Here is a 27,830-nt window from a genome sequence, read left to right as displayed (position 1 = left end):
TGGCCTGGGAGAGGGGTTTGTTTCCTCGGAGCACTTGTTTCTTTTCTCAGAAAGTGAATTTTTCTTTTTTCTTTCTTTTCTTTCTTTTTTTTTTTTTTCTGGAGCCTCCCGGCAGACTTCACTAGCTCATTTTACAGATAAAGCATGCGAGGCTCAGAGAGGGGTAATGATTTGACTCATAAGACCACACAGCTTTTTTTTTTTCTTTTTTTTTTAAGAAAGGTGGATCTAGGATGCTAGGATGCTAACCCAGATGTATTTTATCAAAAATATCAAATCAGGGTCTTTCAGCCACTCTCACACACATACACACAGTTACATATACACTGCAGCGAATGTTCCACTGCCCCAGGACAAAAGTGCTCATTTTTTATGGATGTGCTGCAAGGTCATTGGAGTTCTCCTTTCTCTATCCAGCCATATCTGTGGCCTAGAGCAGAGGGCCAGCAACAGTTGGATTGTGTCAGGTCTCGAGTCATGATATTTTGTGTGTGTGTGTGTGTGTGTGTGTGTGTGTTTTAATCTTGAACCTTAGTTTTCTCTTCTGTCCTTGGAGATTACAATATTATTTATCTCAGACGGCTGTTTGGAAAATGAAACAGCTGTCTGAGAGATAATAGTAGAATATCCACTAACCCATTCATCCATCCATTCACCCACCTACCCATCGATACATGCAACCATTCTAATAACTGCTGAATGCTTGCTATATAATGAGTACGACACAGGGGCAGAGATGAAGAGAGATGAGGACACCCTACAAGGTGCAGAAACTTGGGAGACAGTGAAAGGCTGTCAGGTTATATTATTGTATCATCCTTTAAGAGACACTGTGGGGCCTTCTGTTCACCCCTAGCTTAGCCTTATGACCTGGGCTGTCCTTCTCCAGAAGCTGTCTGGCCCCTTTGAGAGACAATGTCTTCCTCTAGCCACAGGTTCAACCAAGTCATCCATTGGCATCTTTACTCTAGGTCTTAAAACTGTGGATTAAGGGTGGCCTCACCCTTTAGTTATGCTATCTCCTCTAATCTCCCCACCCTCTGGGAGATAGGTCCTGTTGTTATCTTCATTTTACAGATGAGGAAATAGGTTCAGAGAGGGGAAGTGTCTTGCCCAAGGTCACACAGCTGGTATGTGGGATGGGTTCCCAGGCTGCTGGTTTCTTCAGCCTCTGCCATTTCCAGTGCATCACATATTCCTGTTTGATGGGGGTCAAAGCAGATTCTGCCTGACTAGAGTCAGGAGATCAGGCCCTGATTCTGTCATTCACTGGCCCTCTGTCTTCAGCAAATGATGACATAAATGTTGATTACATCTTTGCAACGCGCGTGGTATCACCCTTGCTCCCCACGGCATCCACCGTGATCTTAAGATACCTCCTAATCCTGTCTCCACTTCAGAAAGAAAGCAAGAGGCACATGAATGTTGAGTCGTGCGACAGAGTCACAACTAGACCCGAAGTCTACTGGATTCCAGAGGCCAAGTTCTGTGCGGGTGTGTGATTTGAACAGGTTTATAAAATGCACCCAACTTTTAAAAATCCAAAATGCGTCCCCAAAAGATAAAAGATTCTCTTGAATTTCCTTCCTCAGAAACAAACCTGTCAACAATTTCATCGTGTCATTCCATGAATTTTATATGCGTGGAATGTACATGTATACGCGTGTGTACATATATACATCTATGACGTGTATGTACATGTATACATCTATATCCGTTTCACTATCAGCAACTATACAGTTCTTCAGTGTACCGTTTTCACTTAATGTAACTGAGAGGTTCTTCCTTGTCACACACAGATATGCGTTTTTTCCTTGAACAATGGGATAGCATTCCATTGTAAAGACGCCTCAAGCTTTATTTACCTGTCTTCCCTCTGCTGAGGGACATTGGGTTACTTCCAATGTGGGGCTCACCCTAAGGAGTGAGCCTGAGCCTTTCACTCCCAGTAACACACGCTTTCTTGCCCTGCATCTGAGTTTCACGCGTCCGCACAAGATATTCCCATTTTCCAGCGCTCCACGCTGCGCGGCGCTTTCTACCTCCTTCCCATTATCCAGAGCCAAAGGAGGTGCGGAGGGACCCAGGCGCCCAGGTCCCACGCCCAGCTTGACAATGCACCAGCAACGTGACCTAGGCCCAGCAAGGCTCTCCCGGTGGACCTCAATTTGCCCCGCAGCGAAGCAGGACGGTGCTTCCAAGCCCCACCCTCTGTGGGGTTTTGAAAAGACCACCGAGATGCATTCCCAGGAAGGCCTCTGGACAGACAAAATGAGCCAAGCTCCTGCCTCAGGGCTTCTGGGCCCCTCCCAGCACTTCTCGCACCAAACAGGCCATGCCCCGGCTTGAGAGCTTAGGGAAGCAGTCACGTTGCCTCCATGGGGCTTCCTGCCCTTCCAGTGGAGTTCTAGGAGGGGCTTTGGGCCCGTAAGAAACACACGGGGAGGTGTCCCACGGCCTCCCAAAGCTGACCGCAGCCCCGCCCTGTCCAGTCTCCCCCCAGCCCCACTTACCATAAGAACTCTCCACTGGAGCCCCGAGGGGCGCGTTCACACTGACCATGGCCAAGCCCACCCAGCCGGAGACCCGGGGGCATGGAGGAGCAGGGGCCCGCTCACAGCAGCAGCAGAGCCACCAGGAGCCAGTCCACCAGGAAGGCGGTGAGTGCGGCCAGCTGCCACCACCCGGTTATCTTATTGATTCTTCTAATCACCCAAGGTGGGTGGATACGTTAAAGAGTAACCAGTCACTTAGGGAACCTGCCACTGGGGACTGTTGCTGTCTCCATGGCAATGGCGACCTGGCCAGACCTGAGGTCCACTCGGGTCCCAGTCCTGCACTCTGGGGTTAGGGGAACCCAGAGCCAGGTGTATGGGGGCATCAGCCCCCCAGTTTGAGGACAGGGCCTGAGCAGAAGGGGCTGGAGAGGTGAGAGTCCAACCTGGGTTGGGTTTTATGGCTCCAAACTATGGGTGTGTCACCATGCAGGAAGTAGTGGGATAACCGAGGGAGGGGCAGGTGGAGAACTGTGTTTAGTGAGTGCCTACTGGATGCTGGGAGCTGCATACAGGCGTTATCACATTTAAATTAAACCTTTTTTTTTTTTTTTTTTTTTTGAGACAGAGTCTTGCTCTGTCGCCCAGGCTGGGGTGCAGTGGCCGGATCTCAGCTCACTGCAAGCCCCGCCTCCCGGGTTTAGACCATTCTCCTGCCTCAGCCTCCCGAGTAGCTGGGACTACAGGCGCCCGCCACCTCGCCCGGCTAGTTTTTTGTATTTTTTAGTAGAGACGGGGTTTCACCGTGTTAGCCAGGATGGTCTCGATCTCCTGACGTCGTGATCCGCCCGTCTCGGCCTCCCAAAGTGCTGGGATTACAGGCTTGAGCCACCGCGCCCGGCCTAAATTAAACCTTGAGATGAAGAGACTGAAGGACAGAAATTGCATGCCTGGAGTGTCACCGCTAGTACATAGAGGTGTTATCTTGCTTTCATCTAACATATTTATTGAGCACCTACTATGTGCCAGGCCTTGTGCTAGATTCTGGTGATATGGAAATGAGCAAAGTAGATGTACCCCCAAAACTTGTGGACTAATGGAGGAGACCGACCTTAATCAGATCGTCATTCAAAGATACTGTTACAAACTGGAGGGTGATATGAGGGGTGGAGAAACATGGGTCTGCCTCCAGGCCAATGGGACAAAGTCATCCTGTCTGGTGCCTCCTCTGGTCTCCTTCCCCATTCTAAATTCAACCTGCTGCTGAAACCTGCACACCCTGTTTTAGCTCCCTTACATGTTAGACACCTACCACCTAGGTTTTTTTTTTGGAACAGCCCCATTTCTTTTGTCTCAATTTTGGATCTCACCACCTGCTTGGGGATTCTGAAATCAAGGTCATTCATCCTGTTAGAGAGAACTGAAATGAGAACAGTGAAACAAATTCTGGACTCAGAAAAATCAGAAAACTCCAGCTCTACTGTTTCCTTGCTGTATGTTTTTTGGAAAATTATTTCATTTCCTTATAGAAATACCTAGCTCATAGTTTGCCCTGCCTCTAAAATAGCTAATTGATACATTCCTATTTTCTCCTCATAGTCTCTTTTTTCAGCTTTATCAACCACTTGAGAGGGACCTTCAGCCACTATGGATGGACATGGGTTGCACTAAAATGCCCTTTCTTTTGTAAAACAACAGTGATAACAAACGTTAGATTTTGGGGCTGGGCGTGGTGGCTCATGCCTGTAATCCCAGCATTTTAGAAGGCCGAGGCGGGCAGATCACGAGGTCAGGAGTTTGAGGCCAGCCTGACCAACATGGTGAAACTTGGTCTCTACTAAAAATAAAAAAATTAGCCGGGCATAGTGGCACACGGAAGGCTGAGGCAGGAGGATCGCTTGAACCTGGGAGACAGAGGTCGCAGTGAGCCAAGATCGCGCCACTGCACTCCAGCCTGGGCGACAGAGCGAGACTCCATCTCAAAATAAATAAATAAATAAATAAATAAATAAATAAATAAATAAATAAATGTATGTTCGATTTTTTTTTTTAAAAAGTATTAATATTCTTGGTTGGGCGCAGTGGCTCATGCCTGTAATCCCAGCACTTTGGGAGGCCGAGGCAGGTGGATCACTTGAGGTCAGGAGTTCGAGACCAGCCTGGCCAACATGGTGTAACCCCATCTCTACTAAAAATACAAAAATTAGCTGGGCGTGGTGGTGAGCCCCTGTAATCCCAGCTACTTGGGAGCCTGAAGCAGGAGAATCGCTTGAACCCAGGAGGCAAATGTTGCAGTGAGCCGAAATTGTGCTACTGCACTCCAGCCTGGGTGACAGAGCCAGACTCCATCTCAAAAAAAAAAAAAAAAAAAAGTATTAATATTTTTATATGGGGGTGGGGGAAGTTTGCTAACCCTATGTCAATTTCCCAAAATGTTCTAGAGATTTAAGTGTATGTAACCCCCTGAAGTGGCATCATGGGGTCACATAACTAGGAAGGAGCTGACACAGAACTAGAATTCAGCATCATCTGACCCCAAAGTCCATGCTGTTTCAACAGGTCTCACATCGCCTTATTGAGCACCAGGATAATGAGAATGACAACCACTGGCATTTATGAACTGGTTAGTTTTGTCAGCATTGTATGTTCTTAATGTCATTGAATTGTCCCAGTCAATATTCCCATTTTACAGATACAAAAACAGGCTCAAGAAGCTTCATTGAATCTGTTCTTTTTTTTTTTTTTTGAGACAGAGTTTTGTTGTCTTGTTGCCCAGACTGGAGTACAATGGCACAATCTCAGCTCACTTTAACCTCTGCCTCCTGGGTTCAAGCGATTCTCCTGCCTCAGCCTCCCAAGTAGCTGAGATTACAGGTGCGCACCACCACGCCCAGCTAATTTTGTATTTTTAGTAAAGACGGGGTTTCACCATGTTGGTCAGGCTGGTCTGGAACTCCTGACTTCAGGTGATCCACCTTCCTCAGCCTCCCAAAGTGCTGGGATTACAGGTGTGAGCCACCCTGCCAGGGAAGAGACAAGCAAAAAGTGCCACTGTAAGGTGGGAATTCCATGTGATCTCTTGGGTTTTCCATTTCTGATACTGCCTTCAGGAGCCCATTCCAAAAAATAAAGTAGGAAAGATATAGTCTAAGAATAATGAACTCACAACAGTGTCCTTAATTCTCTCTCTCTTTTTTTTTTTTTTTTGAGACACAGACTTGCTCTGTCACCCAGGCTGGGGTGCAGTGGTGCAGTCTTGGCTCACTGCAACCACCACTTCCTGTGTTCAAGCAATTCTGGTGTCTCAGCCTCCTGAGTAGCTGGGATTACAGGCGTGCCCCACCATGCTTGGCTAATTTTTGTAATTTTAGTAGAGACAGGGTTTCACTGTGTTGCCCAGACTGGTCTCGAACTCCTGGCCTCGAACTCCTGGCCTCAACTATCTGACCGCCTTGGCCTCCCAAAATGCTGGGATTACAGGCATGAGCCACGACGCCTGACCTCTTAATTCTCTTATTTCACTCATTTCCAGCATTTAGAAATTAGTACTCACTCCACGCCTCATTTATCTCATCTGTAAAATGGAGCAATAGTGTATGTGCATGCACTTGTGCATTGATCTAGCCTTCCGCAGAGCAGGGCCCAAAGCGCTGTTAGTTCCTTCCCCTGGTCTTCCAGTTGAGCTGGTTTTCCTCTCACCCATCTTCCCCCACCCAGTTCCCATTCCTTGTCTTTTGACCCTCTTGGGAGCTGAGAGAAGGGGGGACCAGAAAGAGCCACTACACGGGATCTCAAAAGACTTTATTGGGGGGTGGGATGGGAGGGGGTGACATGCACAGGATGAGAAAACTCATTCCATCCAGGACAATGTAGGGACTCCACGGAAAAGGGCCTGTTTTCCATCCCAGGTCTTCAAAGGAGGAGCTCTCCAGACAGGCAGGGAGTGGGCCCCAGCTGCAGGGCAAGGTCTGAGGGAGGAGATTTTACTATCTCTGGAGACAAAAGGACTTTTGTGTGCTATGATCCCTGGGTGGGATGGCGGGGAGAGGAGAAATGGTTTATTGGAATGAGAGTAAGATGATATGGAAGAAAAAGAATCAGAGACACAGACAGAAACAAAAACAGGCAGGGATAGAACGGACAGTAGACAAAAGAGAGAGACCGAGGCAGAGACGGAAAGAGAAAAAAAGGCCCAGAGAGAGTCCCCTCAGGCCATCTTTGGTTTTCACTTCTCAGTTCTGAGAGCCGAGGAAGTGGGAAGGGGCCGTCAGAGACTGAGCTCCCACCTTGGCCATCAAAGATAAGCTGTGCAGCTCTGGGTAAGTTACACCCTGCTCTGAGCCTCAGTGTACCCATCTGTAAAAAGGGGGGCCTAGACTCTGTGGTGGCTCCAATACCATGCAGTGGGGGTGGGGGTGGGGGATGTCCACAAGCCAATTTCAATGTTTTTTGAAATCATGGATCTGAAATGCGCCCGACTCAGGGAGGGAATCACAAGTCCTCAAAGGCTGCCCAGAAACTGGTTGACTGTTATGGAATGAATGAAAGCAGGTTTCCTTCCTTCCTTCCTTCCTTCCTTCCCTCCCTCCCTCCTTCCTTCCCTCCCTCCCTCCCTCCTTCCTTCCTTCCTTCCTTCCTTCCTTCCTTCCTTCCTTCCTTCCTTCCTTCCTTTTTTTAGACAGAGTCTCGCTGTGTCCCCAGGCTGCAGTGCAGTGGCTCGGTCTCTGCTCACTGCAACCTCCGCCTCCCAGGTTCAAGCGATTCTCCTGCTTCAGCCTCCCGAGTAGCTGGGATTATAGGCGAGAGCCACCACTCCTGGCTAATTGTTGTCTTTTTAGTAGAGATGGAGTTTCACCATGTTGGCCAGGCTGGTCTCAAACTGTTGACCTCAGGTGATCCACCCACCTCAGCCTCCCAAAATGCTGGGATTACAGGTGTGAACAGCCACACCTGGTGGAATTCCTTTCATTGGATGGACAAAGTCATTTGGGTTTGGCAAAGCCTGAGAGTTACAAAACTGAGGTGCCAGGTTTTTTGTTTGTTTGTTTGTTTTTAAATAGAGATGGGGTATTGCCATGCTTTCCAGGCTGTTCTCCAACTCCAGGACTCAAGTGATTCTCCCACCTCAGCCTCCCAAAATGCTGGGATTATAGGTGTGAGCCATTATGCCTGGTCCTAAGGTGCCAGTTCTATGCCTTCCAGCCTTGGTTCTCTGAGAACTGAATTAATGAAAGATGCAGGAGTCTTTCCCGGAGGCCCACAAAAAGAAAGATGCAACTAGGAAAGAAGGCAGGCAAGGAGGTCATCTTCTTTTGACCCATGTTGGACATTTAAGAAAGGGAATCTAGGAGGGAAAATTAAATAGGGAGTAATTCTAACTTATCTCCTTTGAAGAAGAAATTATTTCTCCACCCAGTTTTTTGAGGGCAGGACATGGAGGGTCAGGCCCAGCTGGCGGCACACCAAAGCCCAGGGAAAATTCAGAATCACGGGAGCTTGTTGGATTTCAGCCCATTGAAGCACATGTTGCTATTGCAGCTACCTTGGTAACTGGGGGGACAGGCGGAGCACGGCCTTCCCATCTTGTACGGGGCCTCGCCAATCCAGTTGCCCCTGGAAGAGAAAAGGTCCCAGGGAGACAGAGGAGCATTAGGTGAGCAACCTTCACACAGATGTCCAGATCTCAGCGCTGCCACTGACCAGCCCCGGGACCTGGGGCAAGTCACATCTGCAAGCCTTGGTTTCTTTTTTTCTTTCCTTTTTTTTTTTTAATTTTTGTTTTGTTTTTTGTTTTTGAGACAGGGTGTTGCTGTCACCCATAGCTCACTGCAGCCTTGACGTCCTGGGCTCAAGCAATCCTCTCAACTCAGTCTTCTGAGTAGCTAAGACTACAGGCACATGCCACCATGCCCAGCTAATTTTTTAATTATTTGCAGAGATGGGGGTCTCACTATACTGCTCAGGCTGGTCTGGAACTTCTGGACTCAAGCAGTCCTCCTGCCTCAGCCTCCCAAAGTGCTGAGATTACAGGCATGAGCCACTGTGCCCAACCTGTAAACCTTGGTTTCTCTTGTAAACCAAGAGAAGACCTCCTCTTTCTAAGGGATTCAGCAAAGATCACATGTATGTATGCACCTAGCACTGTGCCTGGCCAATTAGTGCCTTACCAATTAGTGCCTCCCCTGTAAGGGTTGATTTTCTTATTCTTTTTCTTTGTTTTGTTTTGAGAGGGAGTCCCACTCTGACACCCAGTCTGGATTGCAGTGGCGTGATCTCAGCTCACTGCAGCCTCCACCTCCTGGGTTCAAGCGATTCTCATGCCTCAGCCTCCTGAGTAGCTGGGATTATAGGCACGTGCTACCACACCTGGCTAATTTTTGTATTTTTAGTAGAGACGGGGTTTCACCATATGGCCAGGCTGGTCTCGAACTCCTGACCTCAAGTGATCTGCCCACCTTGGTCTCCCAAAGTGTTAGGATTACAGGCGTGAGCCACCATGCTCAGTCTTTTTCTCCCTCTTTCTCCTTTCAGAGCCTAAAATTGTTCCTCTGGCCCTTGCTTGTGGCTGCCTGATAATCTCACCACGGGCCTGAGACATTCATTATCTTTGCCAAGCCCTAATGCCTTGTTTTCTCACACCTTAAATGAACACACCTTTGAGCAGAAATAGAATCTTTTTTCTCCAAACGTGATTGTTGAGTGACCGTGAGTGAAATCAGCTGAAGTGCTCAGAAAAACACTCACTGCTGGTTTCCTAACAGGACTCATTCGGTCATTTAGTCATTCAACAAACACTTCCGGAGCACCTATTGAACATCAGAATTTGTGCCGGCTGCTATTCAGTTCAGTTTTCAAAAGGTGCTCTCAGAAGTTTGGGGGCAGGGAGAGTGGGGGTGGTGACACCTGGGATGACATGGAGTTCTTTTTTTGTTTAATTTAACCACTTAGAAAAAAGTTCTGCTTAAAAAAACAAAGGGTTGCAATCGCTGTAGTAGAAGGATATAGAAATGAAAACGGTCAGCCGGGCGCGGTGGCTTATGCCTGTAATCCCAGCACTTTGGGAGGCCGAGGCGGGCAGATCACGAGGTCAGGAGATCGAGACCATCCTGCCTAACACGGTGAAACCCCGTCTCTACTAAAAATACAAAAAAAAAAATCAGCCAGGTGTGGTGGCAGGTGCCTGTAGTCCCAGCTACTCGGGAGGCTGAGGCAGGAGAATGGCGTGAACCCGGGAGGCGGAGCTTGCAGTGAGCGGAGATCGCGCCACTGCACTCCAGCCTGGACGACAGAGGGAGACTCCGTCTCAAAAAAAAAAAAAAAAAAAAAAATGAAAACGGTGGCTTTCCCACGCCCAAGAGTTTATAACTTAGTTCTAGTCATGGCCACCATTTATTTAGCAGGTACTATGGGCAAGGCACCACAGAGGCTTATTTTATTTTATTTTAATTTGAGACAGAGTCTTGCATTGTCATCCAGGCTAGAGTGCAGTGGCATGATCTCGGGTCACTGCAGCCTCCGCCTCCCGGGTTCAGGCGATTCTCCTGCCTCAGCCTCCCGAGTAGCTGGAACTACAGGCACGCACCACCATGCCTGGCTAATTTTTGTACTTTTAGTAGAGATGGGGTTTCACCATGTTGATCAGGCTGGTCACTGACCTCAGGTGATCCACTTGCCTTGGCCTCCCAAAGTGCTGGGATTACAGGCGTGAGCCACCATGCCCGGCCTCACATTATATTTTAATCCTTAAATTCTGTGAGCCAGGTAGTATTAACCCCCAAAGGGGCTGGGCTTGGTGGCTCATGCCTGTAGTCCCAGCACGTTGGGAGACTGAGGTGGGCAGATCGCTTGAGCCCAGGAGTTCCAGACTAGCCTGGGCAACATGGCAAGACCCCGTCTCTACAAAAAACAAAAACAGAAAACAAAACATAGCCAAGCATGGTTGTGAACACCTGTAGTCCCAACCGCAGGGGAGGTTGAGGTGTGAGGATTGCTTGAACTGGGAAGGTGGGGGTAGCAGAGCTGAGATTCTGCCACTGCACTCCAGCCTGGGTGACAGGGCCAGACAGAAGAAAAGAAAGCAAAGGAAAGGAGAAAGGAGAAAGGGGAAATGGGAAAGGGAAAAGGAAAGGGGAAGGAAAGAAGGGAAGGGGAAGGCCGAGGCCTGAGATAAAATGATGTATTCAAATGCTTCGTACATGCATTGCAGAGGGGAATCAAGCCTAGGTCTATTGTAATAACAATAGGAATCAGTCTTATTCCCCATTTATTATCAGCCTGGGGGTATTACCTGGGTTATCTCACTCAGTTCCAAGACTGGATATTATTTTATTCCCATTTTGCAGATGAAGAAACAGGAATGGAGAAGTTAAGTAAGAACACAAATTTGAACCCTGCCAGTCTTGGCCCCAGAGGCTAAAAATCTTAACAACTATACTAATAACACTCAATGCTTCAAACATTTGATATGTCAACAAACAAACTAGAAAACTTGAGCCTGGGAGGTCGAAGCCGCAGTGAGCTGTGGCCTCGCCACTGTAAAAAAAAAAAAAAAAAAAAAAAAAATATATATATATATATATATATATATATATATTAGAAGCTATTTGTAATGGAATTTGGTTTTGTATTCTTCTGCGTCTGATAAAGCTGGGCTGTAATGTGACACTTTGTCAATAGATGCCATATCTAACAAACAACAAGTATCTTATTTTGATAATTTTTTTCAGGCTACTAATGACTTCAAGAACATCAGAATAATGCAATAGAAGGAATTTGAAATCAAAAACTGATTCTTTTGAACCAGCTCTACTACTTATTGGTTTTGTGACATTTGGTAAATTACTCAACTTCCCTGAGCCTCAATTTCTTAATTTGTAAAAAGAAATAATGTTTTACTAGTGTTCCCCCCTTTTTCCTTTTTCATGTCTTCAGTGAGATAATGTGAAAGTAGTTTGCAAATGATCAAAGGCTATGTGACAGTAAAATGTGGTTATTGCGTAATTTTGGAATTCTGGGACAGGCACGGTGGGTGGCTCACACCTATAATCCCAGCACTTTGGGAAGCCAAGTAGGGAGATTGCTTGAGGCCAGGAGTTCAAGACCAGCCTAGGCAACATAATGAGACCACCATCTCTACAAAAATGTTAAAAATTAGCCAGGTGTGGTGATGCATGCCTGTACTCCCAGCTACTCAGGAGGGTGAGGTGGGAGGATTGCTTGAACCCAGGAGTTTGAGGCTGCAGTGAGCTATGATCTGGTTATTGCATTCCAGCCTGGGCAACAGAGCAAGACCTTGTCTCAGAAAAAAAAAAAAAAAAAGAAAAGAAAAGAAAAAAAGGAATTCTAAATATCATGTTTACTTAAAATTTGTTCTTGTTTTACCAGGCGTGGTGGCTCACGCCTGTAATCCCAGCACTTTGGGAGGCCAAGGCTGGCGGATCACAAGGTCAGAAGATGGAGACCATCCTGGCTAAGACAGTGAAACCTCGTCTCTACTAAAAATACAAAAAATCAGCCAGGTGTGGTGGTGGGCACCTGTAGTCCCAGCTACTTGGGAGGCTGAGGCAGGAGAATGGCATGAACTCGGGAGGTGGAGCTTGCAGTGAGCCAAGATCGCGCCACTGCACTCCAACCCGGGTGACAGAGCAAGACTCCATCTCAAAATAAATAAATAAATAAATAAATAAATAAATAAATAAATAAATAATTTGTTCTCGTTTTTGTTGTTGTTGTTGTTGTTTGACACACGGAGTCTTTCTCTGTTGCACAGGCTGGAGTGCAGTGGTGTGATCTTAGCTCACTGCAATCTCCACTTCTGAGGCTCGAGCAATTCTCCTGCCTCAGCCTCCCAAGTAGCTGGGATTACAGGCACGCGCCACCATGCTCGGCTAATTTTGGTATTTTTGGTAGACACGAGGTTTCGCTATGTTGGCCAGGCTGGTCTCAAATTCCTAACCTGAAGTGACTCACCCACCTCGGCCTCCCAAAGTGCTGGGATTGCAGGCGTAAGACACCGCACCTGGCCTGTTCTTGTTTTTCTTTGAGAATCTGTGATGTCTGCAAGTTTCATTACGCTTGCTCCCTGTTTCCAAGAGGCTTGTATGAAGGCATCTCCTAAACTCTCTCCCACCCAGCAAACTGGAGGAGCTAAGCACACTCATTCCTCCTTCCTTTTCTTTGGGATCTGCCTCCCTGCAGGGAGCATGTGTTCTTGGCTGTATTTTTCTTTGTCGTAAGCTTAGAGTGCTGGCCCTGTACTTGTAAGAAGGGGCCTTTGGCTGTCCAGTGTTACCTGCCACTGGATGTGTAGGTCTAATTCAGTAGTGAGATATTTGTAAGCCTACTTGGCTGGCGTATCGGCAGATCTAAACCACATTCTCCACTACTGACTTCAGCAACACCATCTTTCCACCTGTGTCAGTCCTGTCTCTCTCCGTGATTCTCAAACTTGGGTAAAGGAAAAGGATTATTGGGCTGGGCAGGGTGGCTTATGCCTGTAATCCCAGCACTTTGGGAGACCTTGACAGGAGGACTGCTTGAGCCTAGGAGTTCAAGACCAGCCTGGGCAACATAGTAAGACCCCTGTCTCTACAAAAAACAAAAAAATTAGCCAGGCATGGTGGCCTGCACCTATAGTCCCAGCTACTTGAGAGGCTGAAGTGAGGAGGGTTACTTGAGTCCAGCCAGTCGAGGCTGTAGTGAGCTGTGACTGTGCCACTGTCCTCCAGCCTGGGTGACAGAGTGAGACCTTGTCTCAAAAAGAGAAGGGAAAATAGGCTGGGCGCAGTGGCTCACTCATGTAATCCCAGCACTTTGGGAGGCCAATGCAGGCAGATCACCTGAGGTTAGGAGTTTGAGACCAGTCTGGCCAACATGGTGAAACCCTGTCTCTAGTAAAAATACAACAATTAGCTGGGCATGGTGGCAGACGCCTGTAATCCCAGCTACTCAGGAGGCTGAGGCAGGAGAATTGCTTGAACCTGGGAAGTGGAGGCTGCAGCGAGCTGAGATCACGCCACTGCACTCCAGCCTGGCCAACAGAGCAAGGCCTCTAAAGAAAGAAAGAGAAAGGAAGGAAGGAATGAAGGAAGGAAGGAAGGAAGGACTATTAATTGACTTTTATTTTTTTGGAGACAGTTTCTCACTCTTACACAGTTTCTAACTCTTGCATAGACTGGAGTACAGTAGCATGATGATGGCTCACTGCAGCCTCTACCCCCATGTGACCCTCCTGTCTCACTCCTCCCCCAGTAGCTGGGACTACAGATGAGCACCACAACACTCAGCTAATTTTTTTTTAAGAGACAGGGTCTTGCCGTGTTCCCCAGGCTGATCTTGAACTCCTGGGCTCAAGGGATCTGCCCACCTTGGCTTCCCAAAGTGCTGGGATTTCAGGCATGAACCACCGTGCTCGGCCTTAATAAAAAAACTACCCAAATTATATGGTATTGAGGGCACTTAGAATGAAGAAGGGATAGGGACTGTATCTTTTTTTTTTTTTGAGACGGAGTCTCGCTCTGTCGCCCAGGCTGGAGTGCAGTGGCTGGATCTCAGCTCACTGCAAGCTCCGCCTCCCGGGTTCACGCCATTCTCCTGCCTCAGCCTCCCGAGTAGCTGGGACTACAAGCGCCCGCCACCTCGCCCGGCTAGTTTTTTGTATTTTTTTAGTAGAGACGGGGTTTCACTGTGTTAGCCAGGATGGTCTCGATCTCCTGACCTCGTGATCCATCCGTCTCGGCCTCCCAAAGTGCTGGGATTACAGGCTTGAGCCACCGCGCCCGGCCGGGACTGTATCTTTCTTTGACTTCTCAGGACCCACCCTCCTGCCCCAGGGCCCCCTTTGCCTTAGATGCGGGCACTTACTTAATGGCGTAGTTGCAGACCAGGTAAGCCGCCCGATGCCAGGTGTTGCCCCAGACGCTGATGCTGCTACAGGTGTGGATGGCGCAGCCCAGCCGATTGGAGGATGCCCACACCATCTGATGAAGGACAGAGACAGTGGAGGCTATGAGAAGGGCTCAGTGGGACCTGGGCTCCCTGGGGTTGTACAGTTGCATTGGGTGACGTCTTCCTGGGAGAGACAGTCTGCCTGTTCCAAGGTGTTGGGGGAGGAAACGGAGGCATTTGTATTGTAACATAATGTTTCTCAATCTTATTTTTTTTTTCTTTTTACTACAACAGTAGGGAATAATTTTTATATTGTTACAGGTGTACAAATAGACACATATATACACACAATTTGAACAAGAATTTTATGAATCACTAGCCTTGTCATGTTATCATGTGTGATATGTTTTCTTTCATTTCATACTGAACTCAGTCAAGGGCAGCTGTGAGAAGGGAGTTGGATCTGTAACTGACTGTAAACAATCAATTGAGAGAACACACTACCTTCAGACTAGCCAATATATTTTCTTTTTTCTGACAGTCACTAATGCTTTTATTTATTTATTTATTTATTTATTTATTTGGAGACAGTCTCGCGGTCACCCAGGCTGGAGTGCAGTGGTGATATCTTGGCTCACTGCAACCTCTGCCTCCCAGGTTCAAGTGATTCTCCTGCCTCAGCCTCCCAAGTAGCTGGGGCTACAGGTGTGCACCACCATGCCCAGCTAATTTTTTGTATTTATAGTAGAGATGGGGTTTTGCCATGTTGTCCAGGCTGGTCTCGAACTCCTGACCTCAGGAGAACCACTCGCCTCAGCCTCCCAAAGTACTGGGATTACAGGTGCGGGCCACTGCACCCAGCCCTCTAATGTTTTTAATAATTTGAAATAAAGTATCTGGGTTTCTTTTTTTTTTTCTTTTTTGGATTGTTTACCTTTTGTTTTAAGTTCAGGGGGACATGTTCAGTTTGTTACATAGGTAAACTCTTGTGACCGGGGTTTGTAAAGATTGTTTCATCACCAGGAATTAGGCCTAGTGCTCGTTAGTTATCTTTTCTGATGCTTTCTCTCCTCCTGCCCTCCACCCTCTGACAGGCCCCAGTGTGTGTTGTTCCCCCCTCCCGTGTCCATGTGTTCTCATCATTTAGCTCCTACTTATAAATGAGAACATGTGGTATTTGGTTTTCTGTTCCTGCATTAGTTTGTTAAGGATAATGGCCTCCAGCTCCATCCATGTTCCTGCAAAAATACATGATTTTGTTCTTTTTTTATTAGCCAACATATTTTCTTTCTTTTTCTTTTCTTTTTCTTTTTCTTTTTTTTTTTTTTTTTGAGAAAGATCTTGCTCTGTTGCCCAGGCTGGAGTGCAGTGGCTCACTGCAAACTCTGCCTCCTGGCTTCAAGTGATTCTCCTGCCTCAGCCTCCCGAGTAGCTGGGATTATAGGTGCCCACCAGCACACCTAGTTAATTTTTTGGATTTTTAGTAGAGATGGGGTTTCATCATGTTGGCCAGGCTGGTCTTCAACTCCTGACCTCAGGTGATCTGCCCACCTCGTCCTCCCAAAGTGCTGTGATTGCAGGTGTCAGCCACCACACCCGGACAGCCAATATATTTTCTATATTCTTCTATTCATTTCCTTTTTAAATTATTATTTTTAGAGAGGTGGCTCTCACTGTCACCCAGGCTGGATTGCAGTGATAGGATCATAGCTCACCGCAACCTCAACCTCCTGGGTTCAAGCGATCCTCCTGTCTCAGCTTCCCAAGTAGTTTGGACTAAAGGTGTGCACCATCAAGCCTATTTTTTTTTTTTTTTTTGAGACAGAGTCTCGCTCTGTTGGCCAGGCTGGAGTGCAGTAGTGTGATCCTGGCTCACTGCAACCTCTGCCTCCTGGGTTCAAGTGATTATCCTGCCTCAGCCTCCCAAGTAGCTGAGATTACAGGCACATGCCACCACGCCTGGCTAATTGTTTGTATTTTCAGTAGAGATGGAGTTTCACCGTGTTAGCCAGGATGGTCTCGATCTCCTGACCTCGTGATCCACCCCCTTGGCCTCCCAAAGTGCTGGGATTACAGGCATGAGCCACGTCGCCTGGCCAAGCCTCACCATTTTTAAAAAGGTTTTTAGAAATGAGGTCTTGCTGTGTTGCCTAGGCTGGTCTCAAACTCCTGCATTCAGGAAATCCTGCCATCTCAGCCTCTCAAGTTACTGGGATTATAAGCGTGAGCCACTGCACCCAGTCGTTTTCTTTCTTTATATATATAACTATTTTAATTTTGGGGGTGGGGACGGAGTTTCGCTTGAACCTAGGAAGTGGAGGTTGCAGTGAGCCGAGCTCTCACCACTACACCCCAGCCTCAGCAACAGAGTGAGACTCTGTCTCAAAAAACAAACAAACAAACAAAAAACAAAAATGATTCGCCTCAGTTCAGTGTGCACACAACTTTCCAGGAATACGCTTCTTTGGTGAAAAGAAGCTCATAAAGGTCTTTGTTTGCATTCTCATATCTGCTCCACACATTCCTTTTCTTCTAAGGCAGCAGGATGTGTTATCCCAGGGCCCCCAGCCCTGACGGAGGAGTACCTGGGTATAGTGGGAGCAGGTGGGGCCATCGCAGTGCCAGGGGCAGTGTGGGTTACAGTCCCTCGGGGCGGGAAACAAGTAATGCCGCTTCTCCTCAGACCAGGACTTCATGAGATCCACCACGGACCGGTACCTGGGGAGGCGGGGGGCACAGAAGAAGCTGGGTGAGAGGATGGAAAAGTGGCTCGGCCGCCAACTTGCTGGTGACCTTGGGTGAGTCACTTTGCCTCCTTTCCTTCATCTCAGTTTCCTATCTGGGAGCAGGAGGGCGGTGGCCCCTGCCTCACGGGCATGTTCTGAACCCTTGTGAAGTGCTTCCCTGTACCTAGCACGTGGTAAGTCCTCAACAAAGCATATGTGTTACTGTCATACGGAGGGCCAGGCAGGAGGTGCATCTCAGATGGGGGAGCTTGCATTTTAGGGAAGGAAGGGCTCCTTGGACCATCTCCTAGGCCTCTGAGATGTGAGGAGAAGGCAGATACTGGTGTGACACCCTGAGATACCCTCTGCAGTCTGAAAAGCCATCTGGGGAGACCTGAGGGCCTTTTCTTTTTTTTTTTTTTGAGACGGAGTCTCGCTCTGTTGCCCAGGCTGGAGTGCAGTGGTGTGATCTCAGCTCCCTACAACCTCTGCCTTCTGGGTTCAAGCAATTCTTGTGCCTCAGCCTCCCAAGTAGCTGGGACTGCAGGTGTGCACCACCACGCCTGGCTAATTCTTGTATTTTTAGTACAGATGGGGTTTCACCATGTTGGCCAGGCTGGTCTCGAACTCCTGACCGCAGGTGATCCGCTCGCTTCGGCCTCCCAAAGTGCTGGGGTTACAGGCATGAGCCACCGCCCCTGGCCTTTGAGGGCTTTTTCTATCACACATATTTGACAGAGGCACAAATACATAAAAATATACATAAATGACTAGTGAGGGAGAAAATCTGGAAGAATGCACATCCGTAATTTATGACAGCACAGCTTCGTCTCTAACACCGCTTTCTTTCTCTCTGTGAGCCTGTCAAATGATGGCCATGGGTAGGGGTGGAGTCTGGCAGGGAGAGTTCACTGGCAGGAGAGAGGAGAAGTGAAATGGAGGCATCACCTGACGTCTGCTCTGTAGGGCTCTGAGTGACCATTCACGGCTCTCAGAGGCTGGTGCTGGTCGTGACCAGTCAAGGACATGAAAAAAATGCAAACAGGGCCTTGAATTTCCACTGAGCTCACTTGAAAAGACTGGTCTTAATTCTTTCCCACTATCCCCAGGGTGATGGCAGAATGGCAAAGATGGGAAGGTAGTTGTTTTTCTAACGTCCTTATTTGGCAAAATAAAAATCTGACCATCTTGTAGCAGTTTCACAGACGTCTTTTTGCAGTTTTATAGGCCTGTGAAATCCACAAGTCTGGAAGGAACTAAGCTAGGCTAACACCTTTGTTTTAGAAACAGGGACAGCAAGGTTTAGAAGTTTAGAAAGTGGAAATAACTTCCCAAGGCCACCCAGATCAGAAGATCCCCAGAGTCTGACTTGGGAGTTAGAATGGCGGTGAGAAAGTCAGGCCAGAAGGGTGGGCTTGCCATTCTCAGACTTACCTTTATTTTATTTTATCCCCTTATTTTTATTTTACTTTATTGATTTATTATTATTTTTGAGACACAGTCTCACTCTGTCACTCAGGCTGGAGTGCAGTGGTGCAATCTCAGCTCACTGCAACCTCCACCTCCCGGGTTCAAGTGATTCTCCTGCCTCAGCCTCCCGAGTAGCTGGGATTACAGGCATGCGCCACCATGCTGGGCTAATTTTTGCATGTTCAGTAGAGGTGGGGTTTCACCATGCTGGCCAGACTGGTCTTGAACTACTGACCTGAAGTGATCTGCCCACCTCAGTCTCCCAACGTGCTGGGATTAGAGGTGTGAGCCACTGTGCCCGGCCCCCTTATCCTATTTTCTGAGTCTTCCAATCCCTCCTCACTTTCCATGACGATCTGTGCACTTGTTTGTTCTCAAAACAAGACTTGCCTCAATTCAATGTATACACAACTTTGTTAGGGTTTTGCCTGCCCCTCCTAACTAGAATGCAGGCTTCGTGCAGGTGGAGAGCTTGTCTGCCTTGCTCACCACTGTATCCCAGTGTCAAGTGCAGCACCTGGTACAGAGTAAGTGTTCAGTGAGCGTTTGTTGAATGACTGAGTGAAGGAAGGGCAGAGGGTCACTCACTGGCCAGAATGGATGGAGAGGTTCTGGCCCACGTATCTCATCAGCTGTGAAGGCCCATGTGCCCAGATGCACTGGGTGGCCCAGGCCTCGGCAGCCCTGGCCAGCCGCTTGTCCCAGACCTGGGGAAAGAAAGGCAATGAAATTCTCCAGGGGAATAGCCACCATCATCACAACCGTGTCCAGAGATGCACATTTACCTGGTGCCGGTTCTCCCCCATCTCCCTGGAACCCTACAACAAACCCCCGTGACAAAGTAGAAGACTGAGGCTCAGCTTGCTGATGACTTGAAGGGCAACCATGAGTCCATACCAGAGCTGGGGTCCACACCCAGATCTCTTGACTCTGAGCTTGGGCTCTGCTCTGAGCAGGGTCGAGGGTGTTCATACAGGAGTTCTCAGCAGTCCCTGGAAGTGACTGAACCCAGAAGGATGAGAAAATCACTAATTCTTAAATTGTATTTATAGTATTTTCTTTTTCTTTCTTTCTTTCTTTCTTTCTTTCTTTCTTTCTTTCTTTCTTTCTTTCTTTCTTTCTTTCTTTCTTTCTTTCTTTCTTTTTTTCTTTTCTTTTCTTTTCTTTTTTGAGACAGGATCTCACTCTGTCACCCAAGCTGGAGTGCAGTGGCGCCATCTCAGCTCACTGCAACCTCTGCCTTCTGGTTCAAGCCATCCTCCCACCTCAGCCTCCTGAGTAGCTGGGACTGCAGGCGCGTGCCACCACACCTGGCTAATTTTTGTAGACACAGGGTTTTGCCATGTTGCCCAGGCTGGTCTCCAACTCCTGGCCTCAAACAATTCACCTGCCTCAGCCTCCCAAAGTGCTGGGATTACAGGGCACTTCGAGAGGCTGAAGCAGGTGGATTGCACCCGGCCTTGCAGTATCTTCTAAATGTGTTTATTTTAACATTAAAAATGTTTAATTCAAAGACTTTTTTAAATTGTGAAAATATGCATAATTTTAATATGTAAGATATCCATCTGGGCATGATGGCTCACGCCTGTAATCTCAGCACTTTTGGGAGGCTGAGGCAGGCAGATCACTTGCGATCAGGAGTTCGAGACCATCCTGGCCAACATGGAGAAACTCCCTCTCTACTAAAAATACAAAAATTAGGCCAGGCATGGTGGCTCACACCTGTAATCCCAGCACTTTGGGAGGCCGAGGTAGGCGGATCACCTGAGGTCAGGCGTTCAAGACCAGCCTGGCCAACATAGTGAAACCCTGTCTCTACTAAAAATATAAAAATTAGCCGGGTGTGGTGGTGGGCACCTATAATCCCAGCTACTTGGGAGGCTGAGGCAGGAGAATCACTTGAACCTGGGAGACGGAGGTTGCAGTGAGCTGAGACCGTACCATTGTACTGCAGCCTGGGCAACAAGAGTGAAACTTTGTCTTAAAAAAAAAAAATACAAAAATTAGTTAGGCGTGGTGGCGTGTGTCAGTGGTCCCAGCTAGTTGGGAGGCTGAGGCTCAAGAATTGCTTGAACCCAGGAGGCAGAGGTTGCAGTGAGCTGAGATCGTGCCCCTGCACTCCAGCTTGGGCAACAGCAAGATTCTGTGTCAACAACAACAAAAAAAATAGATATCCAAGGAGGAACAGTAGAAAGTCTCATCTCTCTCCTATACTTGTCCCCCAACCCCACCACCCTGCATGCCATCCCAAGAGGCAGTCACCACTGCTTCTTGTGTCCTCTGTATACAGGTATATATTCTGTACCTGTACAAGCAGCTCTCTATATATAGACACACACACACACACACACACACACACACATGCAAATGGCAGCATTCTATTCTGCACCTTGCTCTTTCATCTTAGGGATTATTCCCCATCAGTACATGGTGAATGCCCTCCTCATCCTCAACAGTTTTATAACCTTCCAATGTATGAACTCCCCAAGTTTTATAACCGGAAAATATGTCAATAAAATACGAGTTCCCTTCCAGCTCTGACTTCCTGGGATTCTCTGAGATAGGATTTGTTCATTCATCAAATATCAAACAACATCTCTAGGCACTGAGGACTCAGGGTAGCAAGGCAACAAGGCCTTCAACAAGTCGCTGATCATTATAGTCCTGGTCGGTGTGAGAATGAGAAATGGGAGCCAAACTTTCTTGGGGCAGTGAGAGAAGGGCTGCTGGGACAAAGGCTGTTGAGTTGGACAACCTGTTCTGTGAGTAGAAGTCAGCTAGGGAGGGAGAAATGAGGCATCCAAAGAGGGGTCCAGGTACCTTCCCAGGGTTGTCTGGCCCAATCCTTTTTTTTTTTTTTTTTTTAGATAGAGTTTCACCCAGGCTGGCAGGATCTCGGCTCGCTGCAACCACCGCCTCCCAGGTTCAAGCGATTCTCCTGCCTCCACCTCTCAAGTAGCTTGGGATTACAGGCGCCCATCACCACACCCAGCTAATTTTTGTATTTTTAGTAGAGACTGGGTTTCACCATGTTGGCCAGGCTGGTCTGGAACTCATGACCTCAGGTGATCCACCCGCCTCGGCCTCCCAAAGTGCTGGGATTACTGGCGTGAGCCACCGCACCCAGCCGTCTGGCCTAGTCTTTTAGGGAGAGCTGAGGAATGCTTCCCTCATGCTGCATTGGGGTAAACTGAGGGGAGGAGCAGGCTAAACATGAAACCTACATGTTCATGCCCTCCCTGGAGTCCCTGGTGAAACATCTAACCCTTTCTGCTCCATGACACCTGCAGTCATTAAACAGCTGTTGGGGCAGGTGCCACACACACACAACAGGTGCTCAATAAATGTGCCATTTGTTTGAAAAGTGGAGGGCGTTCTAGGTGCTAACAAATGAATGAACAAGTCAATGACTCCCCTGTGTTCTAGCTGCCTGCCGTCCCAGCTCCTATTCCCCCCACCCCTCCCAACACCGTATTGCCACCTCACGTTACCTTATATATATTAATATCTTGTTGTTGATGCTTGTTTTCTTATTCCCACTAAAGTGTCAGCTCCATGAAGGAAGGAGCCTTGCCCATTCTGTTCCCAGCAGTGTCCATAAGGCTTAGCACGGTGCCTGGTTCCAAGTGTACTCCAAGGATAAGTCAATGGATACGATGAAAAAGTTAAGTTTTCAGGCTATCGAGTGGCATGTGTTGGTCTTTCAGGGGGCAGACTGGCAAACTCCCTAAAGACATCTCTGGGTGGGCTGGAAACCCATCCCTCTAGGCTGATTTTGGACAATGGCCCTGGGGGAGGAGCTGTAAGAAAGAAGTTGGTGCCCTCCTCTGACTTCTTGGGGGCTGGAGTGAGAGCCACCAGCCCTGCCTCTTTGAGGGGAGACATCCCAGCTTCCTCTGCTGGTCAGCTGCTGGTTTTCCTCAGCCTGAGATTCCCCAGTACCTGTCCCCACTGCTCCAAGCCTGCCTTCAGCGGCTTGTGGAGGATGGTGTGGTGTGTCAGTCAAACCCTTAGGGCAAAGAGACAATAGCATGGAAAGCACCAGCCACACACCCCCGTGCAGGTCCCCAGTGTGGGGAGCCAAAATTCTTGGGTAGGGGATTGCGATGGTTAACAGTTGTGGTGATGCCAGGTGGCAGCAGGCAGGCCTGGTTTGAAATCCTGGCTGGGTGACCTTGGGCAAATTAATTCTCTGAGTCTCAGTTTCTTCCTCTGGAAAATGGAGATGATACTCACGTACAGTGCCTGGTGCACAAAGGCGTCCCTTACATCGTAGTCCCATGCCCCTGACTCACGGGAAGAGCTGTGTAACTTCCTTAGTTTCCTCATCTGTAAAATGGGCAGATTAACTCCTGCCCTTTCCACAGGTCGACACCCAGATACTGGCTAGTGGGGCCAGGCAGGCAAGTGGTCCAGCTCTTAAAAGCCAGTCATTCTAGGCCAAGATGAGTTGGCTGCATTTGCCAGAAGGGGCACTGCAGGGAGTGGGGAGGTGGGCACGGGGACTCACCATGTATTCCATGTTGGCAGCAGGTGGGTACACGCTGGCCCGGATGTGGTTGTGATAATCCAGTAAGGCATTCATGTCTCTCACAGAGATGTGGCGCCTCCGGCGGTACCTGGGCACCCCCAGGCCACTCGGGAGCCGCACAGCTGTGCTCTCGGGCTGGGCTGGGGCCGGGGTAGCATTAGGCATCATCAAGGCGTTCACTGCCTGGCCAGCCCAGAAGAGCAGGCCTGCCAGGCCCACGGTGCTAGGCAGCAGGGGCATAGCTGGATGGGGAGGGGTCACAGGTCTGTCTGCCTCGTGCAATCAGAGCCAACTGCCTGGAAGGGGTAGGCACGAAGCAGGGTAGGTTTGTCCCCGCTTTGCTGCAATTTAGGAATTCAGAATGAGACACAGAGAAAACCCAATGGCAGAGAATGAAAGAGGCAGAGAAAAAAGAGAGAACAAAAAGGGGACGGAAAAAAAGAGTTACAGAGAAAAAAGAATGAGAAATAGAAAGGTAGAGAGATACGGGAGCACCAGACCCTGAGCGTTCTCCAGCAGTGCTAACCCAGAGGATGCTGCCTCCTGGGAACCTGGCAAAGACCTCTGGATGCAGCTCTGGTCCAGATGCCCAGCACCCCTTCCTTTCCACCCCGGGGGAGTGAGTGGGTTGGGCAAGGGGAAAAAATGCCCAGACAGTGGCTAATCCAGACATGGCCCTGGAGTGAGATGGTGCCACCACTTCAAAGCCAGGGCTCTGTCCCTCCAGCCGAGGAGACAGACAGCAGCCCTCTCCAGCCTAGACATCGTCTTCACCAATCCTGCTTGAGTGGGCTCAGTCAATGCCCTTGGAGGGCAGGGCCCACCTTACCCCAAGGCGTATTGCAGGGTCCTTTTGTCCCTTGTTTGCTGCAATTTAGGAATTGAGAATGAGACACAGAGAAAACCCAATGGCAGGGAATGAAAGAGGCAGAGAAAAAAGGGAGACTAAAAAGGGGATAGAAAAAAAGTTACAGAGAAAAAAGAATGAGAAATAGAAAGGTAACGAGATAAGACAGAATGAGAGAGAGGCAATGATGTGGCCTGGGGAGGACAGAAATAGATAGAGAGAGGCAGAAACAGAAGAAGGAGCGAGAAATTGGCTTAGAGAAGAGACAAAGAAGCATGAGAAACCAGGCAGGAGGCTCCAACGGTGCGTACCCAGGACGGGTAGCCCAGGCGGCTTCAGGAGGCAGCCGAGGAGGCAGGGGACCTCTGCCGACACCCTCGCCCACCTGGCAGCGCAGCGACTTTAAGGGTCCCCTGGGCGCTGTTGGCATCTGACATCCCTGGCCCCACAGCCCCCTCCCCTTCCAGCCAGGCCAGACTCCTGCAGGGAGGCTCCGCCTGCTGCTTGATGGGCTTTTCTCTCCCGCCCCCTCTCTCTCTGCTTTCACCTGAAGCGTGTAGGGCTGGGCTGGGCAAATGGTCAGGGTAGTGATGTAGCAACAGGGCAGGGATTCCAGGAAAAAATACTCATCCCCTACGGAAGATCCCAGACCCCGAGGCTTCTCTCTGCCTTCCACATCCTGACATATTAAAGCCACCTTGCATCTGGAGAGTATTTTCTGACTATTTTCCCTACAACACCCTCCAGCCTTGGAGTAGGCAGTTAATATGGCCCATCTAGTGAGCCCTGCTATGTGCCAGGCCCAGGGTTGAGTGCTTTACACACAAGCTCAGCCAACCCTCAGAAGCAAGCACTGTAGTTCCTCATTTCACAGATGAGGAAACTGAGCCCGAGAGAGGAGAAAGAACAAGCCCAAAGTCAAGCGAGCTAGTCTGCAATCACGCCAGGATTTAAATCCAGATCTGACCCCGACCCCAGGCCCGGTTAGTATCTAAAAAGGATGCCCTTCCCTTCCCTTCCCCCTCCCCTCCCCTCCCCTCCACTCCCCTCCCCTCCCCTCCACTCCCCTCCCCTCCCCTCCACTCCCCTCCCCTCCCCTCCCCTTCCTTTGTTTTTTGTCTCACTTTGTCGCCCAGGCTGGAGCACAGTGGCACAATCTCGGCTCACTGCAACCTCGATTCTCCTACCTCAGCCTCCCAAGTAGCTGGGACTACAGGTGCACACCAACAAACCTGGCTAATTTTTGTATTTTTTAGTAGGGATGGGGTTTCACCATATTGGACAGGCTGTCTTTCTTTTTTTTTCTTTTGAGACAGAGTCTCGCTCTGTTGTCCAGGCTGGAATGCAGTGGCACAATCTCGGCTCACTGCAACCTCCACCTCCCAGGCTCAGGTGATCCTTCCACCTCAGCCTCCTGAATAGTTGGCACCACGGGCGTGCACCACCACACTCGGTTAATTTTTTTATATTAGCCAAAGATGCTATTTTCTAACCAAACCAAATATAGATGCATAAGGAAAAAAGCCTAGGGGAATGTTCGTCATGATACCACTCAAACACAGCCTATTCATCAGCAAATTAATTAAGCCCACAAATCTGGGTTCAAATCTCCATTATCCCACCCCCTCACTAACTAGGTGTTGGGAAAGTTACTCAACCTTTGTGTGCCTCATCTGTAAAATGGGAGAAATAATGGTGCCTACATTGTAGCCTTGCTTCGAGGATGAAATGAGTGAACATTTGTGGAGCCTTAGTACAGTGGCTGGCACACAGTATGCAGTCTAGGAGTGTGTGTATGAATGTGTTTGTGTGTACGTGTGTACTTATGAGAGTATGTACTTGTGTATGAATGTACAAGCATACTTACATGCGTGTGTGTTTGAGTGTTCTTGGATCACATGTGTCCCCAGGTGAATGTATGAGTATGTAGATAATGGACGTGTGTGTGTGTGTGTGTGTGTGTGTGTGTAAAGTCTCATTGGTCTCTGAGTTGCTGAAGTCCTAGGTTAAGAGTTCAATTTTCTTCTCTTTCATTACTTGTATTCCCCAAAAATAACAAGCATTACTTTTGAAATACAAGGGGATAGACTTACAACAGAAAGGTGTTATATAAAAAACACAGATGAAGAATTTGCAATCCTCAGACTACTCTTCTAGCAACCTCTGAGGATTCCCAGGCTGAACCTAGTCTCGGGGAAGCAGGCCAAACCCTGGACCAGTCGGTGAAGCAGGGCTGGGGGCTGGGACTGGACTACTGCAGACGGGTCCTCTCCAGACATTTGGAATTCCCACCACAGGCAGCCCAGACAGTGCGGCTGCCAAAGCACACACCTTTCTGCTGGAGCAGTGATGGCTGGATGCTGGGGAAGGTGGGGAGGGCAGAGCAGTGAGGGGTGAGGGCTGCAATCCCTGACCCCTATGGGGGTTCTCCCACTATGCCAGAAGGACAAGAGAGACTGGTTCGATCTAACCCCATCTCTGCCTCCAGCGTGCTGGGTGTCTTGAGGCAAGTTCTTACCCTTCTTTGGGCCTTGGATGCCCCAGTGAAGAAACTGAACTGAAACTGCTGCCCCCAGTGAAGAAGGCTGTTCCCAGTTTCGCTTTGTTAGGTTTCCAATTCTGGCTCTTCTGACTACAACAGGCTGGGATCTTCGGTACAGCAGGGCGAACTCTGCAGCCCACACAAACAGCGTTGGCACTTAGGAACCCAGGAGCATCAATAAGTAAGCCCAGCTCTCTCAGAACACATAGCACAAGCCACTACTATGTAACTGGCACTTTGCAATGGCTCAGAACTTCACATCCTCAATTCACTTGGGCCTCACAGATCCCTTTGGGGTAGTGACTCCACCCATTGTACAGATGAAGGTACTGAGGCACACGTGAGCCTCAGTGACTTATCCTAGGGATGGAGACTGTTTGTGTGGTAACCTGGGTCCTGGCGGTGAACATCCTCACACATGTGCAGAAGGCGCATGCATCTGCTGTACACACAACACACACGTATGTGTACACAAGCACACACACCTTTGTGCACATACTTATATAAGCACATCTCCTCCACAAATCACAGAGAGCTCGTCCCCGCCAGGCCCTCATATCCTCTCCATTGTACACCACAGGTGTCCTGTGTAAATATACAGAAACCCACAGGTTACACACTTAAGCATGTCTACTACATATAAGCTGATGGTATTAGCTACTTTCTCATAAGTGGCCAGCAGTGTTTTAAGCACATTACATGGGCAATCTCATTTAATCTTCAGAATAACCCTATTATTATCATCATCCAATTTTTATATACATGAAGAAACTAAGGCACAAAGAGGTGAGTCATTTGCCCCAGGTCACACATCCTGTGGGTGGGAGAGGTGGGACAGGCACCCCCACACTGCCTCTCTACAGTGTTGAGCAACAGACATCGAGGAAGACCTCGAAGTCCAGCCACGCAGACAAGACCACCGTCTCCTACTCCACATATTTATGCATCCACAGAAACCCAGAAACTTACACTGGTAGCAAACACACAGCAACATCCCAGTCAGGCCCTCTCTGCTGCCCCCGTTGAAGAAAGCTGGTCCCAGTTGCACTTTGGCAGGTTTTCAATGGATAAAATATTAGGCGTGGGGCCAGGAAATAATCAGTGTGGCCCAACTTATTTTTATTTATTTTATTTTGAGATAGAGTTTCACTCTTGTTGCCTAGGCTGGAGTGCAGTGGCACAATCTCGGCTCACTGAAACCTCTGCCTCCCAGGTTCAAGCAATTCTCCTGCTTCAGCTTCCCGAGTAGCTGGGATTACAGGCGCCCACCACCACCCCTGGCTAATTTTTGTATTTTTAGTAGAGATGGGGTTTCACCTTGTTGGCCAGGCTG

The 27,830-nt window shown here is 48.7% G+C and overlaps 2 protein-coding genes and 1 long non-coding RNA gene across 13 annotated transcripts in view; 1 reads left to right on the top strand and 2 right to left on the bottom strand.

The window, feature by feature from the left end:
* The window catches only part of HNF4A (hepatocyte nuclear factor 4 alpha), a 75,884-nt gene extending 73,216 nt beyond the window's left edge, over nt 1-2,668 (bottom strand). Inside the window, exon 1 of the mRNA XM_005569075.5 lies at nt 2,514-2,668. Coding sequence (XP_005569132.1) covers nt 2,514-2,562 — 49 coding nt within the window. The 5' untranslated portion in view covers nt 2,563-2,668. The remainder of the gene's footprint in view (nt 1-2,513) is intronic.
* On the top strand, nt 194-21,941 carry LOC101866126 (uncharacterized). 11 transcript variants are annotated; one of them, XR_012419411.1, is made up of 7 exons: nt 194-467; nt 1,401-1,494; nt 2,493-2,660; nt 5,055-5,118; nt 6,732-6,814; nt 11,222-11,328; nt 11,880-12,016. It is a non-coding gene; the product is annotated as an uncharacterized lncRNA (long non-coding RNA). The 11 variants fall into 11 exon arrangements; XR_010578677.2 differs by lacking the exon at nt 194-467 and having other exon boundaries at nt 485-1,494; XR_012419414.1 differs by lacking the exons at nt 194-467; nt 11,222-11,328; nt 11,880-12,016 and adding an exon at nt 21,445-21,941 and having other exon boundaries at nt 485-1,494.
* Nucleotides 7,843-23,482, bottom strand: R3HDML (R3H domain containing like). Its single transcript, XM_005569076.5, has 5 exons — nt 23,088-23,482; nt 19,166-19,284; nt 16,967-17,099; nt 14,358-14,473; nt 7,843-8,108 (listed from the first exon to the last, which is right to left on the bottom strand). The coding sequence occupies exons 1-5, from the start codon at nt 23,346-23,348 to the stop codon at nt 7,982-7,984; spliced, it is 756 nt and encodes a 251-aa protein (XP_005569133.3). The 5' UTR covers nt 23,349-23,482; the 3' UTR covers nt 7,843-7,981.
* Nucleotides 23,483-27,830: the final 4,348 nt, after the last annotated feature.

The sequence above is a fragment of the Macaca fascicularis genome, chromosome 10 (genome assembly GCF_037993035.2).
Source record: "Macaca fascicularis isolate 582-1 chromosome 10, T2T-MFA8v1.1".
NCBI lineage: Eukaryota > Metazoa > Chordata > Mammalia > Primates > Cercopithecidae > Macaca > Macaca fascicularis.
The sequence above is the reverse complement of the archived record's forward strand: the minus strand, read 5'-3'. Positions and strand labels throughout refer to the sequence as shown.

Excerpts from the sequence above, each read along its gene's own strand:
- R3HDML (XM_005569076.5), bottom strand. The coding sequence starts at position 23,348 with ATGCCCCTGCTGCCTAGCACCGTGGGCCTGGCAGGCCTGCTCTTCTGG. Across the intron at positions 17,100-19,165 it reads CTCTCCATCCATTCTGGCCA|GTACCGGTCCGTGGTGGATC; the intron begins GTGAGTGACCCT and ends CCGCCTCCCCAG. Across the intron at positions 8,109-14,357 it reads GTCTGCAACTACGCCATTAA|GGGCAACTGGATTGGCGAGG; the intron begins GTAAGTGCCCGC and ends TTTCTCTTCCAG.